The sequence below is a fragment of the Cnephaeus nilssonii genome (assembly GCF_951640355.1).
Source record: "Cnephaeus nilssonii genome assembly, chromosome: 12".
NCBI lineage: Eukaryota > Metazoa > Chordata > Mammalia > Chiroptera > Vespertilionidae > Cnephaeus > Cnephaeus nilssonii.
Window position 1 is genome coordinate 7,284,673 of NC_137083.1, and position 20,734 is coordinate 7,305,406.

Here is a 20,734-nt window from a genome sequence, read left to right on the forward strand (position 1 = left end):
ATTTGAAGAGACCCTGAGAAAGACAACTACTCTTTCACCTATTAACACTGCCTTTTTTTTTTTTTAAACGAAGCCTGAATGCTCTAGAAAGAGCCATACTTGGGGGCTGGGGGAGGAGAGAAATTGGGCTGCTTGGCCACGTGTAACAAAGGGAGCTTAGATTCCCAGATATTAAAATGTATCCTGCACTGTTTGAATTGTTTTCTTTGGGCTTTTCCAATGTTTCACAGAGTATGTGGTATTTTTGTAAACTCTACTGTACTTTTCCACATTCTCCTTCCTCTTTTTCAAGCTAATAAAATGGTTTTATTAAAATAGTGCCTTCTAGAAATTTAAACTCCTTTTCAGATATTAAACATCAAAGAATAATCACGGGCACTTAATAGTGTATGCGTTGGTTTTATAGATAAAAACAGACTTGTAGGCAGCTCTAGGACATCTTTGTTTAAGCTAGGTGACTGACAGAAAGCAGATAGACCAAAGGTTACTTAAATTTGACTCCATGTTTAACTATGCCTACAATCATTTAAAGACAACTGACCTCCCCCCTCAAAAAATAAAAAAGACTACTAACCCCCAAACTACCATTATAATTAAATTTGGGGGTGGTGATCAAATGTTTTATGAGTTATATAGAGTGTATGTCTATGCAGATGGATACTACATTATTTTTCCACATGTGAAAAATTAGAGGTATCTAACTATTTGAAAATACTTTTTACTCAACTCCAAAATGCCATCAATTATACAATCAATTTATTAATAGCCTTTCTGAGAAGGGAGGGAAAATACTTTTTTATAAGACATTTCCCAGTTATATGCAGTTAAAATGGAAGAGGGGGAGGGGATAGGTTTCAGAATTTAAAGAATTTTTGTAGATCTGCTACCACACATTCTAATTATCAAGTACACCGATCTAATGTCCAACTTCTATTACTAGAGTTTAAGGAAAAGTCTGACTTTTTATCTGACTGTGTATAATGGTTCTCTTTACATTTTTTTCTATATTCCTTCATTGGTTTAGTAATAGTAAAGCATCATTTCCCCACAAACTTCAACCTCACATGTAGAGAAAATGTTGATAACATGTTCTTGTAGTAAAGCATTTTCTTGCAAATATCTACTTCACTTTAACTCTGTTCAAATCATCTTAACACCATAGTTCTTTTAGAAGGGCTGCGAATTCTCCATATAAAACTTTTAACCCTGGCCCTAGGTGGTTTGGCTCATTGGATAGAGCGTCGGCCTGCAGATTCAAGGATCCTGGGTTCGATTCCAGTCAAGGGCACGTGCCCAGGTTTCAGGCTCCATCCCCAGTGGGGGGCTTACAGGAGTCAGCTGATCAATGATTCTCTCTCATCATTGACGTTTCTATCTCTCTCTCCCTCTTCCTTCCTCTCTGAAATTAAAAAAGAAAAGAAAAAAGAGTATCTATAAATCTTTTAACCCCGAACTTTAAGAGAAAGAGTGAAATCTTTACTGAGGTCCATAGGAAAGAAAAAGGACGCCTTCAATAACTTGGTGTTTAAATCCAAAAGTACCATCTTAGTGTGTCATGAACATACAGGAGGAACCTGAAATGTATGTGTGTCACGTATGCCTTTTTTCTCTCTCTTTTACTGTGACCTCACCTGGGAAAATTCAGAAGATTGGATAACCAAGATATGACTAATCAAGATTCTGCAGTACATGTGAAAATGGTGGGTATTTAAATATTTCCAGCTCCACTTATTAATGGTGACTCTTCACCACCTTGACCTCTGCCTCTAACCCGATCATTCGTTACGGGACTGTAACTGGATGCAGATCTTTCCTCACAATGTTTGACTTACAGTAGTACCGCAAATATTTGTTGAATTGAATTCCAACTTACCTTTGACATATTTTTGGTTGAAATACAATGTGCATTTGAGTGTTTGTAGGCATATGAGATGGTTCCCCCATTCCTTTTTGCTAGATTTTCCTTGTTCAACAACACATGTAAATCATACATGTCAGTGAGTGTTGTAAATATGTAAGTAGCATTTTTTTAAAAAAATTCTTTATGCAGTGTGAGACATTTTATATTAGGCCTCTGAATTAAAAATGGCAAGCTTTCCTGGCTGGTTTAGCTCAGTGGATGGAGTGTCGGCCTGCAAACTCAAGGGTCCCAGGTTCCATTCTGGTCAAGGGCATGTACCTTGGTTGCGGGCACATCCCCAGTAGGGGCTGTGCAGGAGGCAGCTGATCGATGTTTCTCTCTCATCGATGTTTCTGGCTCTCTATCCCTCTCCCTTCCTCTCTGTAAAAAATCAATATATTTAAAAAAATAAAAATAAAAATGGCAAGCTTTTACATTAAAAACAAACTTCTTGCCCAGCCAGCGTGGCTCAGTGGTTGAGTGTCATCGACCTATGAAACTGGAGGTCACAGTTAGGTTCCTGGTCAGGGTACAGGCCCAGGTTGCAGGCTCAATCCCCCGTGTAGGGCGTGCAGGAGGCAGCCGATCAATGATTCTCTCTCATCATTGATGTTTCTATTTCTGTCTCCCTCGCCCTTCCTCTCTGAAATTAATAAAATATAAAAAACAAAAAAAACCTTCTTGGCCCTAGCTGGTTTGGCTTAGTGGATAGAACATTGGCCTAAAGGGTCTTGGGTTCCATTCCAGTCAAGAATGCCATACCTCGGTTGCAGGCTTGATCCCCAGCCTTCCTTGGGGCGCTTGCAGGAGGCAGCCAATCAGTGTGTCTCTCACATCAATGTTTCTCTCTCTCTGTCTCTGCCCCTCCCTTCCACTCATTCTAAAAATCAATGGAAAAATATCCTTGGTGGGGATTAACAAAAAGCAACAACAAACTCCTTGGACAATAATAGAGTTCATTGCATTACGGACATTAGGTTGAGGTAGGAAAAATATAGTCTTTGGGATCAGAACTGATTTCAAATCTTACCTCGATCCTCGAAAGCTGTGATACCCCCCGAATGAGGGCAACAATCTCAGCTTTAAGAAACAGGAATGAAACCACCAAATTCTTGTTGTTCTTATTCATATTTTTCCCCATCTTTATTGAGGTATAATTGACAAATAAAATTACAAGATATTTTAAGTATACAATGTATAATTTGACATATGTATGCATTGTGAAAGGATTCCTCTGTCTAACACATCCATTACTTTTCACATATTCACTGTTGTTTTTTGCTGGGGGTTTTTTTTGGTGAGAACATTGAAGTTCTACTCTTTCAGCAAATTTCACAGAAATATAAATTTCAACTATGTAATAGTTTATAGTTATAAACTACAGTCACCAGGTTTTGCATTAGATCCTTAGACCTTATGTTATAACTGAAATGTTCTTATTTATACTTGGTGAAAAAGTATGTGAAGTGCCTACTAGCACATAGTAAGCACTCTAAATGTTAATCTCCTATATTATGTTAGTGAGTGTTGTAACTATGTAAGTAGCATTTTTTAAAAAAAAATTATCTTTACTGTTGAAAGTATTACAGATGTCCGCTTTGTTTTATTTTTTCCCCATTGACTCCCTCCTCCCTGCACCCGCCCCTCCCAAGCCTTCACTACACTTGGGCTATGCATATATGCATATAGGTTAATGTCCCCCTCCCCCCAACTTTCCTCTGAAATTCATCAGTCTCTTCATGGTTCTACGTCTCTGGATCCATTTTGTTCATCAGTTTATTTTGTTCATTAGATTCCACATATGAGTGAGATAATGAGATACTTATAATAAACTCAAAATGGATAAAAGACTTAAATGTAAGCCGTGAAACCATAAAAACCCTAGAAGAAACCAGAGTTAGCAAAATCTCAGACATCTCTCGTAGCAATATGTTTACAGATACATCTCCTAGACCTAGGGCAAAGGCAACTAAGAAAAAAAGTAAACAAGTGGGACAACATCAAAATAAAAAGCTTCTGCACAGCAAAATAAAATATCAACAAAATGAAAAGGGAGCAGCACATTGTGTGGGAGAACATATTTGGCAATGATTGATACATCTAATAAAGGGTTAATATCTCTTTGTTTCTTGAGTTTGACTAAAGGTACATCAATTTTGTTATTCTTTTTAAAGAACCAGCTCTTGGTTTTATTGATATTTTATTTTTGTTTTGTTTTGTTTTTAGTCTCTATGTCATTTATTTCCACTCTGATCTTTATTATTTCCTTCCTTGTACTTTGGGCTTTTCTTGTTGTTCTCTTTTGAAATCTTTAAGTTTATGGTAGATAGTTTTTTAGAAGTTTTTCTTGTTTTTTGAGGTAGGCCTGTAGTGCTATGAACTTCCCTCTCAGGACTTGCACGGTGCCCCAAAGATTTTGGGTTGTTGTGTGTTCATTTTCATTTGTTTCCAGGAAGTTTTTTATTTCTTTCTTGATCTCTTTGGTAACCCAGTCATTGTTTAATAACATACTATTTAGCCTCCTCGTGTTTGAATGTTTTTATTGTAGTTGATTTCTAATTTCATGCCATTGTGATGTGAGAAGATGCTTGATATGATTTCAGTCTTCTTAAACTCGTAGAGACTTAGTTTGTGTCCTAACATGTAGTCTATCTTTGAAAATTTCCCATGAGCACTTGAAGAAGAATGTATATTCTGTAGTTTTGGGGGTGAAATGTTCTGTAAATGTCAGTTCCACCTGATCTACTCTATTGTTTAGGATCAGTGTTTCCTTGTTGATTTTTTTTGTCTAGGAGCTTTATCCAGTGATGTCAGTGTTTAAGTCCCCTACTATGATTGTATTGCTGCCCATCTCTCCTTTAAAATCCTCTAGAAGCCATATATATATATATATATATATATATATATATATATATATATACACACACACACACACATACACACACACAGATATATATATATATATATGTTTGGATGTTTCTGTATTTGGTACATATATGTTTACCAGAGTTATATCCTCTTGTTGTATTGATCCCTTTAGTACTATGACGTGGCCTTCATTGTCTCTTATTATGGCCTTCATTTTTTTTTAATACTTTCTTTTTATTGATTTCAGAAAGGCAAGGAGAGGGAGAGAGAGAAACATCAATGATGAGAGAGAATAATTGATTGGCTGCCTCCTGCACACCCCCTACTGGGGATCAAGCCCACAACCTGGGCATATACCCTGACCCGAAATTAAACTTTTGACTTCCTGGTTTATAGGTCGATGCTCAACCACTGAGCCACTCTGGCCAGGCATTATGACCTTCATTTTGAAGTCTATTTTGTCAGGTATGAGTATTGCTACCGCATTTTTTTTTCCCATTTCCATTTGCCTGGAAATTTTTTCCCCTTTCCTTCACCTTCATTCTGTGTGAGTTTTTTGTTCTGAGATGAGTTTCTTGTAGACAACATGTAGTTGGGTCACGTTTTCTTATTCATTCAGCTACTCTATGCCTTTTGATTGGCACATTAGGTTATTATTGATAGGTGCTTATTTGTTGCCATTCTTACTCTTTATGCCCGTGTTCTTCTCTTTCTCTCTGTTTCTTTTTCTTATACCAGTTCCTTTAGCATTTCTTGCAGTATTGATTTGGTGGTAACAAATTCTTTTAGCCTTTTTTGTCTGCAAAGCTCTTTTCTTTAAAAAAAAATTTATTGATTTCATAGAGGGAGGGAGACAGATTAGAAACATCAATGATGAGAGAGAATTATTGATCAGCTTCCAATCCCACTGGGGATTGAGCCCGAAACCCAGGCTTGTGGCCTGACCTCCTGGTTCTTAGGTTGACACTCAACCACTGAGCCACGCCGGTTGGGCAAACATGTGTCCCTTTTTGAAGCAAGTAACTTGTATGTAGCCAGCCCACAAAAAGACTATAGAAGGAAAAGAAGCCAAAGATGATGTATATTTATATATATTTTTCTATCAAGTTGATGTATACTTATATGTTTTTTATTATCATTACATTAATTTACACACTTTTTGCCTTGGGCTTGCTTTTCTAAAAATTTGATACAGCTTATAGGTTGAAAGCCCCTTAGGATGTCAGCCTGAACTTTTCATGGCCTGCCTCCACATCTCTCCCTCCAGACTTCACACACACACACACACACACACACACACACACACACAAACACACACACACACACACACACAATTTCCATGTCCACTTAGGTTTTAGACAAACAGAGCTATTTATCTTTCTCCCCCATTAGACCCTGTACTTTGATGCCTCCCCAATCTCAGCATATCCAAATCCTGCTTCTCTTTGAAAGCCTAGCTAAGCATAAATAATGTCTGTTCCATTTGTATTTTATCTGGATGTCTTAACAAGGCAGTAGTTATTACAATCCATATTATAGAATATGTATCTTAAGTGTAAGAAGTATATCTTATTAAAGCTTTGTGTCGCTTACAGACCTGTTTAACATAGTGCCTTAAGAAAATAAAAAGAAAACAAACCAACAAAAGAACAAGAACAACAAAAAACACATAGTGCCTTATACTTACTAACAATATGGTGAAGGAATGAAAGAAAGAATTTTGCCTACATGACCTTAATGTGGAGATAGGCCAAATACAGGGTGTCCCAAATATATACATATACACACTATAAAGGCAGTATTTATTTAAATATATTTGATTTTCAAAATATAATAGGATCTGCAGATATCAGTTATTAAAGTATATATACATTTTTTGGGATATCCTGTATGTGGGAGGGAGAGGAGATGGTTCTCACTAAAATTTAGTAATGCATAATCCTCCCATAAGTCATAGAATCATCTGTGTATGTGAGTAAATGTGCCAGTCTGAGTAGGCGTATTTCAATCTATACTTTTTATGTAGTTACATAAAAATCCTAGTGCCTACTCCTTTTTAAAATATATATATATATATATATATATTTTATTGATTTCAGAGAGGAAGGGAGAAGGGAAGATAGAAACATCAACGATGAGAGAGAATCATTGATCGGCTGCCTTTGCATGTCCCCTATTGGGGTGTGGGCCCTGACCAGGAATCGAACTGTGACCTCCTGGTTCATAGGTCAATACTCAACCACTGAGCCACACTGGCTGGGCAGTACTCACTCCTTTATACCAATGTAGTAATGAAGTCTTTTGCTTGTACCAAATATTAACATTAGAAAACAAAGAAAAAATACATCCCCTGAAAGCTTTGGACAGACATTCTTAAGTAATTTAACCTAATTTTTATGTAGGCTATTTTTAGAAAAATACAGATAAACATCACTAGGACAATTTTTTGAGTTAAACCATGCAGCTACTCATTTAGATCTTGTCATTTATATCTCAATAAATGTACCTGTAAGATAATATCAAATAATATTGCTATAGGGTTTTGAATAAACCTGTGTATCTTTGAAATCAACATCTTTAGAAATCACTGCTTTTTTAACCTGGAAGTAGACTAAATGTTTAATTTTTGGTTTTATCTGTGCAAACACAATACTGTGAAGATCAGCCAGAAGGAATGTATGTTAGGTTTTCTTAGTCATCTTGAGTTGATTCAGATCAGGCTCCAGTCAACCACCGTCCCCTGGTTCTTGTCAGGAAAGCCTTGCTCCTTCCCCTACCTTTTCCTTGTGGTCTTACTACAGGAATCTGCTTTCTTTGTTCACAACGATGGAAGTGTTTAGCCTCTTATTTATTTTCCATAAAATGGTATCGTAATCTAATCGAAAAGTCTTTGGACAAATCACAGTAGCTTGCCCTTCAGATGTGAAGCCTGGTGACTTTATGTGCCACCAAGCAGGTGCATTTTTGTCCAAGAATATGGGAGAAGAGATCTGAGGAGGTGACAGAAAGTATGATGAAATTCATACTCCTGCAGTGTGCTTCTTAACGTTCTGATAATCTCTGACACATTTCACACATATTTACTTAAAGTTCTATTTCTGGGGCCCGTTCTAAAATAGTTCAGTAAGCCCAGCCGGTGTGGCTCAGTGGTTGAGTGTTGACCTATGAACCAGGAGTTCAGGGTTCGATTCCCGGTCAGGGCACATGCCTAGGTTGTGGGCTGGAACCCCAGTGTGGGGCGTGCAGGAGGCAGCCGGTTAATGATTCTCTCTCTCCCTCTACCTTCCTCTCTCTGAAATTTAAAAAAAATATTAGAGTAAAATGCCCAATATCTGAGAAGTATTCGGTGATGTTGTATGTGTACTGCGGGGAGGTTGGAGTAGCGTTACCGTATAACCCAAGGCAGATATAATTATGATGCTTCTATTTCTCACACCTGTCACCCCCACCCTGTGGTGTTCTCTGGAGAAAGCAGCTGCCTTCTCACCTGTTGGCATCACGGTTGTTTCCCTGCAGGGGCACTCGGTGTCCGCTGCCCCTGTGTCCGTAAGTGCAGGGTGGTGTGTCTGCAGAGGCAGGGACTGGCTTTGAATAGGAACTATAGGAATTTGTTCATAGTTGTCTTTCAGGCCCGTGATTTCGCATACGACATTCTAGAAGTTGTTAGTTCTCCCGTCCATTCTCTGAAACCTGAGCATGTGACTTGCTCGAGGCAGGATGTCTTCCTCAGTTCAGAGACACTGAAGCAAAGGGTTTCCTTTTCTTGGAGAGAATACAGTCGGTGACCTATATCCCCTGTTGCTTTTCAAAGCAACGAGTTATTGAATCGAGCACAGGCTGCCTACGATGCATCTGTCCCCGAAGGCCGCGGCAGGAGCAGAAGGTCGTAGTTAGGAGATGAAGTGACTAGCGGAGATGTTTGTGAGGACGCTATGGGAGTGAGATTCCAAAACAGCAGCGGTTCCTAGAACTCAGCAGGGAATCGGTGTGAGCAGCGCTCATCATCCTGTTCCTGGAGTCTAGTAAGACTGTCTGGTCTGACACTGTGTGGACACATGGTCAGTCTTTGTTAAGCAAAGAATGGATTAATGAATTAAAAAAAAAAAGGAATCTAGGAACATGTGCCTGTTCATTTCTCTCATCTATTGAAAAATCACTATAAATAGTTAGAGCAGGCGTCCTCAAACTACGGCCCGCGGGCCACATGTGGGTGTTTTTGCCGTTTTGTTTTTTTACTTCAAAATAAGATATGTGCAGTGTGCATAGGAATTTGTTCATAGTTGTTTTTAAACTATAGTCCGGCCCTCCAATGGTCTGAGGGACAGTGAACTGGCCCCCTGTTTACAAAGTTTGAGGACCCCTGAGTTAGAGGACCTTCTTCAGTGGGTTGAAATCCTGTGGAGTCCAGTGAAAATGCAGGTGACCTGGTCCTACCTACACACGGCTCTTTAAAAGGCAGTGTATTGTGAGGCCAGGTGCTCCGTTCATGGAGAAAATGTTAATGTCAGCATGTCTCTTTCCTGTACACTTCTGCATCCATCTTGCAGCCTTTGGAAAACAGTTTAGCTGTTTCCCGATTTTTCTAATCTTGTCCTTTATGTAGAGATAGCATGGGACCTGAGAGACTTACCTGGTCAGGCTCTCTTGTCGCAAAGATCTAAGACCTAGCCCAGTGGTCGGCAAACTCATTAGTCAACAGAGCCAAATACCAACAGTACAACGATCGAAATTTCTTTTGAGAGCCAATTTTTTTAAACTTAAACTTCTTCTAACGCCACTTCTTCAAAATAGACTCACCCAGGCCGTGGTATTTTGTGGAAGAGCCACACTCAAGGGGCCAAAGAGCCGCATGTGGCTCGCGAGCCGCAGTTTGCCGACCACGGACCTAAGGGATTTTTTTTCATAACCGTGTCCGTTACACAGGTGAACTGTGTTAACATTGGTGAGAACACACCCAGAATGATAGAATATGAAATGGATATTGTCAGGTACAAGCCAGTATGGAACCTTGACTTGAGCGTCAATAATTGTCTTTTTACACTGTGGGCCGACTATTAAATGATCTGTACTTTCCTCTCCGGGTCTGCTTGTGCAGGCGCTATAAGAGCACCTGCTGGTGCTGAATTTACTCGGACCCCTTTCATTCTGTCTGCAATAGGGTAGGGAATAAACAAACATTTAGTGAGAAACACTAAAGCCTGCATAAACCATCCTGGTAGCAGCGTAAGCCCAGTTGGTCTTAGGCTTTTTAACTTGAAATAAATCTGTTGTAAAATTTTTGCCATGGACAATGAAGTTATTTGGAATATAGTACAATAAAAGAGAAAACATCTTGAAGCAACTTTCCCAATTAAATATATTATAATTATATGTACAAAGGTAGCCCTGGCCATTTTGGCTCAGTGGGTAGAGCATTGGCCTGCAGATTCAAGGGTCCCAGGTTCGATTCCACTCAAGGGCACATGCCTGGGGTTGCGGGCTTGGTCCCCAATAGGGGGCATGCAGGAGGCAGCTGATCAATGATTCCCTCTCATCATTGATGTTTCTCTTTCACTCTTCCTTTCCCTTCCTCTCTGAAATAAAAAAATATATTTTTTTTTAAAAAGGTAAATTTGTGGGAAATAATCATGTAATATTTGTTTCCTTTCTGCTAATAAAGCTTTGAAGATGTAAATGTGAATACAAATTAAATCGTAAACAGAAAGGTTCTTACAAGAAAACTCTTTTATCACAAAGTTCAAATATTCTCTATTCAGTTCTTGCATTCCATTTTGGTTAAGGAGTTCTGTTAATTTTCTTATAACTATCTATCCTATATAATAAAAGGCTAACATGCAAATTGTCCCCTCAACCAGGGGGCGGGGCCGGCCAGCCAGCCAACCGCCCGTGGCCCCGCCCTGGCCACCCCCACCACCGGATCAGGGGCAGGGCCAGCCTGCCCTCTGCGTCTCCTCCCCGCAATTGGCCCTTATCAGGGCGGGCCCACCGGACCCCACCCGTGCACAAATTCGTGCACTGAGCCTCTAGTGTAATAATATTCAGAAAACCCGATGCAAAAGTAAATTAGGAGAATGAGATAAACAGTGCATATACATGCATGTTTGCAATCAGAGATATGAAAATAATGAAAAATAAAGTGATTGTTTATCTTTGGGTAATAGAATTCCAAGCAATTTCTTTTTCTGTAACTTCTGTGATAAGCATGCATGACTTTTATAATTAGAAAAATTACACTGGTAATGTGTTAATTACCAATGTAGTTTTATCTTAATCTTCTAGATGGAAAATACTGATGTGCTTTGAAAAAATTTGTGTATAAATGATAATTTGATACCATGGTTTGCTTGTATTTATATAATGCCTCAATATCTTAAAACCTTTAAATAATATAAGCTGCTGCTTGATATCAAAGGAACCTGAGAAAAGAGAAATTAAAAAGTCAGTTACTTTCCTTTTATTTTAGATGCCAGAATTCCAGAAGAGTTCGGTTCGCATCAAGAACCCCACAAGAGTAGAAGAAATCATCTGTGGTCTCATCAAGGGGGGAGCTGTCAAACTTCAGGTGGGTAGCCATCACGAAGCCTTTATTGCTAGGCCTTTATTTCTTATGGTCAAGTGGACATATTCATCTCCTGTTTTGCTGAAATCTCAGCAAAGAAAGTTTAGATAGATGAGCTTTGCCTATCCTTTCAGAACGTAAAATCTGAAAGTTGGGTCTAGCGCTTGTCAAAAATACATAGAATGCCCTGTTGTAAACGAACAAAACCTAATAGTCTTGAAATAAATTTAGCTTTTCTTTAATATTAAGTACTAATTTAACTAATACTGTGCATAAGTATTCAACTATTTTAAGAATAATGTTAAATATGTACAGTTTCCAGTTGCCATTCCATCTTTTAATTAAATAAATCATAATAGTTCAAATTAAGTTGTCACTACGTGGGATAACTGATTTTTAAAAAGTTTTTTTAAGGGATGTTTTAAATGTAAACTAAATCAACAGTCTGGATAGTCAGTGAAAATAAATCTTTTCTTTTTCTTTCTTTTTTGAAAAAATATTTAACCCAATCTCCTAAATTGCAAGAGCTGGCAAACTGTACCAGGTATGATTCATTGATTGGTATAGTTTATTTACCTATATAGACAAGTTACATCTGGAATGTAACAGTGTCAGTGACTAAGCTTCATATAGTTTAAATGCTTTATTGCATTTTTGTACATTGACCCAGGGGGTTGAAATTGTGCAGTGTTTTATCTCTGTGGCCTGCAATTGCAAATTCCTATATTGATTCATCAGATTTCATGTGGTAACGCTTGGGCATGTAAGGTATTGCTTGTAGTTAATGTAATTCTCAGGGCTTGGTATATGAGCTGCGTTAGAAAACTCAGTGTAGAGGGAATAGCTTATAATGGGGGCGGGACACCGAGCACAGTCTTGTGCCTCTGACAAGCCTGCAGATACGTGTCTGGCCTTGCGGCTATGTTTTCATAATGGTTTTCCCCTTTCCTTACAGATAATAACAGACTTTGATATGACACTGAGTAGATTTTCCTACAAAGGAAAAAGATGTCCAACATGTCATAGTAAGTGTGGCCCTATTAACAAATTCAGGAAAGCAATCATTAATTTAAGATCCTTTTCTACCGATCATATTATCTATGAGATTGGGGGTTTTTATCTTCCTTTTGGACATTGAAAGTGAGGGGACTGCTTCCCCCCCACCCCCGAGATCAGATGAGATTGGGCAAGTTCAAGGTGGTATGGCCGTAGACCAGCTTTTTCTTATTATATGTTTAGGATTTATTTTTCCACCCCATGTTATATAAATGGCTATTTTCTGTACGGTTTTGGTTGCAAGAGGAATAAAGAAGTCTGAAATTTTTCTCTCCAAATGTGGTCTGTTCATTACTCAAGAAAAATTTAAATGAATTTTCAATTTTGGGTTAGAAACAGCATTTATTAATTAGTAACATGTTACTAAATGGTTGTTTCATTTATATTTAAATTAGTTAAAGAATACGTTATTAAATAAATACTAAGTTAAAATGTGTTGCTAAGATAAGACGCCTATTTTGTATTCTAAATGAGACAATTCAGTTTTTAAAATAATAATACTCGCCCAGCCGGCGTGGCTCAGTGGTTGAGCGTCAACCTATGAACCAGGAGGTCATAGTTTGATTCCCGGTCAGGGCACATGCCCAGGTTGTAAGCTTGATCCCCAGTAGGGAGTGTGCAGGAGGCAGCCAATCAATGATTCGCTCTCATCATTGGTGTTTCTCTCTCTCTTTCCCTCTCCCTTCCTCTCTGAAATCGATAAAAATATATTTTTAAAAATAAATAGGTAAATAAAATAAAAATACTCGCCCGGCTGGTATGGTTCAGTGGCTGAGCATCGACCTATGAACCAGGAGGTCACAGTTTGATTCCCAGTCAGGCCACATGTCCGGGTTGTGGGCTCAATCCCCAGTTGGCAGCGTGCAGGAGGCAGCCAATGAATGATTTTCTCTCATCATTGATGTTTCTATCTCTCTCTCCTGCTCCCTTTCTCTCTGAAATCAATAAAAATATATTTTTTAAAAAATACAAACTACACTGTGAAGTGAAAAAGAAAGCCGAATTCAAAAGTATAGGTCTGGTTTAATTGCTATCTAATTGATAATGCATAGAACTTTAAGACTGGAAGGAAATATAATTAAGTGTTAATTTATTATTAAGTGGTAAAATTGTAATTTTTGTTCTCGTTACAATCTGTATTTTCCAGATTTTCGCATTGTTAATGTTGTATTAAGAAAGAAAGTATATTTCAAAGGGGTATTCCCTGCTTCTCTTTAATGTTGTTAGAGGGACCAGTCACTATACAATTCACAGTGTTCGAAGACTTTGGATTATCTAGCTCAGTGGTGTACATGAGCAATCACGAAATCATGGATTTTAAAACCGTTAGCTTCTCTAGCAATGCCATGTGGATAGCACTACTCCAACAGCTGTAGTGAGCGTGCTAGCTGACTTGGCAGGTAAACTTACGAGAAAAGCAGTAAGGTATTCCCCTATGAGAGCACTGCTTTTCAGCCTCGTTTGCTTTTTCTCTTCAGATGTCATTGACAACTGTAAGCTGGTTTCAGATGAATGTCGGAAAAAGGTAAAAGCACTAACAATAATCAGTTACGAAAGCCTTCATTACCATTTTTGCCTGAGAATTTCTTCAGGTTCATTCACACAAACGAGAATGCATGCAAAGGGCTTGTAGCCATACCTGGCACATAGTAAACACTCAATAAATGTTAGGTTTACTCTTCGGATTATAGTACTCAACTTATTTTAAAGAAAAAATTACCAGTAACATTTTAATAACAACAAAACTTACACGAAAAAACTTTTAAATGATTACCAAAATATCCTGGTATCTTTACATTAACTGGAAAGTTAAACAAAACTACTTTGGTTTTAATGTAGGTTTTGCTCCTTTAAATTGATCAGGAAATTGCCTTAGTTCTCTGCTTTTCGGAGTAGGTGCCTGTCTGTATCTCTTTTAACAAAATAAGATTCCAAAGATGAATCAAATGTAATACTTTCATATGAGAATGAAAATGTTTTTGTAGTGATAGTTTGATTATTAGTTGGTTTCACTGAATTGCTGAGCTGAAAGTACTTAAAAAAAAGAAAGAAAGAAAGAAAGAAAAGCAGGCTTTTGCAGGTCTGTTTAGTTGCATGTAAACCAAAACCAACAAAGATCTTTTCAGTTGCTATATGTAATAGGTACTCAGGCTCCAATCTTTGCCATTTAAAGCAGTTCACGGAAAACACTTGTCTACATCGTTTTGCTTCCTGTAAAATTAAGCACTTAATGACAGCTCTGCAGCCTTCCTGATTCAGGCATTTGTTTCTTTCCAGTTACTGGAACTAAAGGAAAAATTTTATGCCATTGAAACTGACCCTCTTCTTACGGTAGAAGAGAAGTTCCCTTATATGGTAGAATGGTAAGTGTGTATTCACAACGGGAGGGTTCCAATATAACAACATGACCTAACAGTTACAACTAATGGTGTCTTATCCCCCTTGTACCATGGGCACATAGATTAATACATTGTCCAATGAGTTAGAGCAAGTGATTAAAGGTAACAAAACCAACTAATTCTCTAATCACTCTCACAGTCTAGAACCAGTTTTGTTCGGCTTTGTTTGTTTTTGAAGCTGAAGATCAGTAGGAATAAATTTAACATTCTTCACCTAAGCCTGAAACTCACAAGAATTTGTTTTCTCTGAAGTCTATGGATGAGATGTGGCTCAGTGTGTCACAAAAAAGGACTTGGGATTTAGATGGACACTGTGCTGAGCTGGAGCCAGTGGGGACAGTGCTGAGAACCGACTGGCCTCTGCTGCTGGTTGCATTCACGGAAGCGCGCCTTCACTCTAAGCAGGGCACGCTGCCAGCAGGGTGCTGCCTCCTGGGAGGACACTGTGGAGAAATGCTGGCACTCAGAGGGTCGGAGCAGCCACTAAGAGATGCCCGGACCCTGGAGGAGCCACTCCATTTGAGGAACATTTCAAAGAAGGGAACCTTGAGCGGTTTTAGAATCTTAAGAGACCAGAAACGATGTTGTTTATATCCATTATCCCATCACCTAACCGCGTGCCTTGCACACTTAATCAGTGTATATGATAGGCAGTGTTGAAAAGAGGTTCGGCTCGCTCAACATGCGGAACTGGAACCGGACGTGGAAGGCTCAGAACATGGATTTCAGCACGATGACAGGACTGTCTAGGAATTACTAGCAGAATGTTCTAGCAATGGTATAGCTTCCCGGGAGAATGAGCTCACTAGCAGGATGGGAGCCACCCAGAGAGGGGGTTTCACTGAAGAATATTATAAGGGGGATTTGTGGGTGTCAGGTGGAGAGGTTCTAAAGGCCTGTTACACTGAGGTGGTGTGATTACAGGTGCTTTTATGTGATTACAAAGCACCTATATGTGGATAAAACTTCCCAGAGCAAGGCAGCATCTTCAGTGCTTAGGCATTCCATGAAAATTCAGACCCCAGGCCGGTGAAAAATGGCTTTGCTCCAATTCTTCCTGGAATCAAAGAAATGATTATGCTTCCTAAGGTTGGAGCTCTTATCCGTAGACCGAGGAAAAGTTTATACCTAGAATCCTTTCATTGTCTTATTAACACACTTAAAGTAAGCCAGCGTTTGGGGAGAACTGGGAAATGCAGTGAGAACATGTGTATCATCTGTGTGTGTGTGTGTGTGTGTGTGTGTGTGTGTGTGTGTGTGTGTGTGATCTTTTGAGACACGCGAGGTATACGTTCATTAGTAATGAATGTAAAGATCTGAAATTAAAACCCAAAATAGCATGAATGAAATACTGCATTTTCACATACCGAAGAATGCTTTGTCACAAAGAGAATAGTATTAATTCGCTTTCATTGATTGTCTTTTTTCTTTGGGCATGAACTCCAGGTACACTAAATCACATCGCCTGCTTGTTGAACAGGCTATACCGAGAGCTAAACTTAAGGAAATTGTGGCAGAATCTGACGTTATGCTCAAGTAAGTTTCTTGGGTGTTTTTTGTTGTTAATTGTCTACAGACCTGACCTGTTACATGCCATATTCAAATGTGTATTAAAATATTTATTAAAATAATATATAATAATATTTGCCGAAACCGGTTTGGCTCAGTGGATAGAGCGTCGGCCTGTGGACTCAAGGGTCCCGGGTTCGATTCCGGTCAAGGGCATGTACCTTGGTTGTGGGCACATCCCCAGTAGGGGGTGTGCAGGAGGCAGCTGATCGATGTTTCTAACTCTATCCCTCTCTCTTCTTCTGTAAAAAATCAATAAAATATATATATTAAAAAATAATAATAATATATAATATCCCATATAAAAACATATCCAGAACATGCCCCTATCACATACTAAAAGTGGCGAGATAAGGAATTGAGAATGACACGTCAGATCATGGTGCAGGGAATGAAAGCCTGTGAGCGTGAAGCACTAATTTACATTTTCGTTCTCCAAATTTAAAATCTCAAGACTTACAAAGTTAGGAAAACAAGACCATTTTGAAGTGTTTTGTTTTTTTAGCAAAAATACTTTTCAAAGATATGAAATATAAAAAAGAATGTTTATAAGTCATATTGTACCCTGTTTTTAAAATTGACATAAATCTACTTTCTGAATTCTCCAAGTCCCTTGAAAACAATCTCTAGGAAAGGTGCCTATGTTTTAGCAAATAATACAAATATTTCTAATAGGTGAATTATTGGATATTAACATGTTAAAGCTTATTTTCAATTCTGCTTACTACCTCTTAAATTCTTCAACTCACTAGGCAAATATGATGCTTTTTCTTTTTCCTTTTCCTTTTTTTTTGATGATGCTACATTAAAGGTGATTTACTTCTGAGGAAAGCATTCAATTGTCAGAGTGTGAGGACTGCTGGTATTTCATTCCTTTGTTGGGCAGCTTATCCTAGAGCCATGGAGCGTGGAAAGGGAAGAGGAGATTTTAAGATGAAAATGTTACCTGTAGCTGCCACATCTTAGGCAGGAGAGAGGCCAGGTGGAAAGGGAATCCGGCTCGGTCCCTGCCGCTCTGCGTTCCCAGCAACGGGCAGGAGATGAGCAGAATGACAAGCAGCAGGTCTTGCAGCTCACCCCAAATGGGGTTTTCAAGCTAAGCTTTAATGATGTGCTGTTCACTAGTATCAATGCCGAACTGTAGGCTTCTCCATATCCAATGCGAGTCTAAAATCATCTCATCTTTACTATGAGAATTTACCAGAAGGAGGCTAAAAAGTTAACTGTTGTTTGAAAAACCTGTGCTAGTCTCAGACATCAGTAACAGTCCCCCTGGGCTTTGTTTTGAAATGAGAACTCAGTGAATCCTAGAAATAAGTGGCTTTTTAAACATCTAGGTGAAAAAGAGGTATGTCTTCGCTCCTAACAGTCATACCGTACTTCGCCTTGCAGGGAAGGCTATGAGAATTTCTTCGATAAGCTCCAACAACACAGCATCCCCGTGTTCATCTTCTCGGCGGGCATCGGAGACGTCCTGGAGGAGGTCATCCGCCAGGCTGGTGTTTACTATTCCAACGTCAAAGTAGTGTCCAACTTCATGGATTTTGATGACAATGTAAGAATATCAGGTCATTCCCTATCATTACTTTGAAAATCTGAAAATTTTCTAATCATGTAAACGCATTTGTTATTTATTATTTCACGTGTGCTCATTAAATTAGGCCAAGTTCATAGGCCACGATGGGCCTTATCATCTCTCACAGGGTTGTATCCATACCCATGTTTCAAACATAATAACTCTGCTTAAACTTTTGTTCACCAAGCTGTAGACTAATCTTAAAATTAGTAAAATTTCTAATGTAATGTAATCCAACAACTCTAAAGAATTAACATCCATGGATGGGAAAAAAGAAGTGGCTTAGAACTAACGAAATTTGAACTAGTTCTTCTAGTCAAGACAGTATAACATACATAAAATGGCACCTTTTGGTTAGGAACCAAATGAAAAGTAAAAAATGGGCTTTCAACTCATGTTGAACATTTAAAGCATCCCTAGAGAGTCACTTACTTCTCAGAGTCCTTCTTACCTATCATGAATGTGAAACTACGACAAGTAAAATTTGTAAAGCTATTATTTCAAAGGATTTATGTCTTTTGAATAGGGAGTGCTCAAAGGATTTAAAGGAGATCTAATTCATGTATTTAACAAACATGATGGTGCCTTGAAGAACACAGAGTATTTCAATCAACTGAAAGACAATAGCAACATCATTCTGCTGGGAGACTCCCAAGGAGACTTAAGAATGGCAGATGGAGTAGCTAATGTGGAACACATTCTGAAAATTGGATATCTAAATGATAAGGTAAGTATATAAATCTAATTTCCTTTTAAGAAAACACTAGGGTTGTCCTGGCCAGTGTGGCTCAGCTGGTTGGGTGTCGTCTCTTGCACCGGAAGGTTGCTGGTTCGATTCCCATCCAAGGGCACATGCCCAGGTTGTGGGCTCAATCCCCAAAAGGGGGAGTGCAGGAGGCAGCTGACCAATGTTTTGCTGTCACATCGATGTTTCTCTCTCCCTCCCTCTCTAAATATAAATCAATAAAAATGTTTTAAGAAGGAAAAACTAGGGTGAAACTTGTTAGGTAATTGCTATCCCAGGTTCCTGAGAAAGCCGTGCGTCCGGGTTGCCCTTGACCCCTTTCCTTTGGTGCTGAGTGAAGGAGCTGGTGTCCACTGTAGTGTTGGGAAGGAAGGTGTACGTTATAAAAGGCCTCTCTGGCCTCGCCTCCGTTGATGCCAATAGTACTCCCCGGTCAGGAGAATCCAAAATTTAGCCATGGCCAAATGTTCCTTGGGCACCTTATCCCCATTTGCGAACCATTGGAATAGAGAGAGTTCATTTAGGGAGAAAAGCCCCTAAGTGGAAAAAGTTCTGTCAATGAGCCTTAAGAATTGTTTTTGATTGATTCTAGAGAGAGGGGAAGGGAGAGAGAGAAACATCGATGAGAGAGAAACATCTACAGTGTTCTGCTGCCTCCTGCACGCCTCCCCTGTTGGGGATCGAGCCTGCAACCCATGCATGTGCCCTGACCGGGAATTGAACCCGTGACCTCTTGGTGCATGGGTTGACACTCAACCACTGAGCCACATCAACTGGGCAAACCTTAAGAAATTGAGTATTTCCTAAAAATAAGTAAGTAAATAAAATGAAAAATTAAAAAATTAAATAAAAAAAAGAATTTGAATATTGGAAAGTACTGCTTCATTTCAAATGTTTTATGAAAGTTAATTTAGTCTTTTATTAAATTCACTTTCATAAAACCTTTTTTTGCTCAACAGATTTAACCTAACAATGTGGTTCGTACTGAAATTCGTTGCTTCTCCCTGTATATTAATCTTTATGGTTTTCTTGTTGTTGTTGATTAGGTGGATGAGCTTTTAGACAAGTACATGGACTCTTATGATATTGTTCTAGTCAAAGAGGAATCCTTGGAGGTAGCCAACTCTATCTTACAGAAGATCCTGTATAAATGAGCTTTCTTCAAGGAGACGCCTGTCCTGTGGGTGCAATGGATACAAGAACCGCTCATGTGTTCGGCGTGCGAAAGACTTTTATTTATAACATATCCTTGCTCAGACATGCTGAATCCATCAACCGGAAGCTCCTTGATTCCTGCCTCTCTCAACACACTCCTCACCATATTTTTTAACGTTAAAAAAATCTTAAAGTCAAAATTTGAAAAAACTGCCTACATTTCCAAAGTGAATTTTGTAGTTTACTGTTAAGAAGTTTTTGAGGAGTCTTTTTACATGTGTGTGATTTTAAGTATTGACATTTTTGTAATTTGAGTGAATTATGCTGATGGTATCACCATCTTCTGAAATTGTGTTCGTTTTTTGGGGGGGTAAATTGAAACTTACAAGAACATACCAGCACATGGTGTTGGAAAAACTTGGTATCCACATGTCACTAATCATTATAAAATGTTCTATATTGATGCACTGATAATAAACATGAAATGAAAAGTCTTTTTAATTCTATTGGCAAGACTATCATTCGTTCATTCAACAAATACTTATTAAGGACCTGCGGGTTTATCTTGTATGTGTTTGATAACCTTGCAGTCAGGCCAACTTCCCTGCCAAAATGAAAAATTTTTTTCTGTCTTAAGTGATAATTTTGAAAAGCTGTATAGCCCTGGCCAGTGTGGTTCAGCTGGTTGCCACACTCAGGTCACTGGTTCAATTCCTGGTCAGGGCACATGTCCGGATTATGGGCTCGATCCCCAGTCAGGGGTGTGCAGGAGACAGCCGATGGATGGTTCTCTCTCATCGATAGTTCTCTCCCTTACCCTTCCTCTCTCTAAAATCAATAAAAACACATTTTTTTAAAAAGAGAAAAGAAAAGCTATATAAATTCCTAAGTAATCAGAGATCAAATG

General features: G+C 38.7%; 1 protein-coding gene across 3 annotated transcripts in view; it reads left to right on the forward strand.

Moving 5' to 3' along the window:
• Positions 1 to 20,321, forward strand: part of NT5C3A (5'-nucleotidase, cytosolic IIIA) — a 46,934-nt gene extending 26,613 nt beyond the window's left edge. For 2 of the 3 annotated variants that reach the window (XM_079785673.1, XM_079785672.1), the window contains exons 2-10: positions 1,646 to 1,700; positions 11,232 to 11,330; positions 12,283 to 12,352; positions 13,862 to 13,908; positions 14,661 to 14,746; positions 16,229 to 16,318; positions 17,744 to 17,906; positions 18,454 to 18,654; positions 19,719 to 20,321. In XM_079785673.1, coding sequence (XP_079641799.1) covers positions 1,665 to 1,700; positions 11,232 to 11,330; positions 12,283 to 12,352; positions 13,862 to 13,908; positions 14,661 to 14,746; positions 16,229 to 16,318; positions 17,744 to 17,906; positions 18,454 to 18,654; positions 19,719 to 19,826 — 900 coding nt within the window. In that variant the 5' untranslated portion in view covers positions 1,646 to 1,664 and the 3' untranslated portion in view covers positions 19,827 to 20,321. The remainder of the gene's footprint in view (positions 1 to 1,645; positions 1,701 to 11,231; positions 11,331 to 12,282; positions 12,353 to 13,861; positions 13,909 to 14,660; positions 14,747 to 16,228; positions 16,319 to 17,743; positions 17,907 to 18,453; positions 18,655 to 19,718) is intronic. The other variant, XM_079785671.1, reaches the window with a different exon arrangement.
• The last annotated feature ends 413 nt before the right edge of the window (positions 20,322 to 20,734 follow it).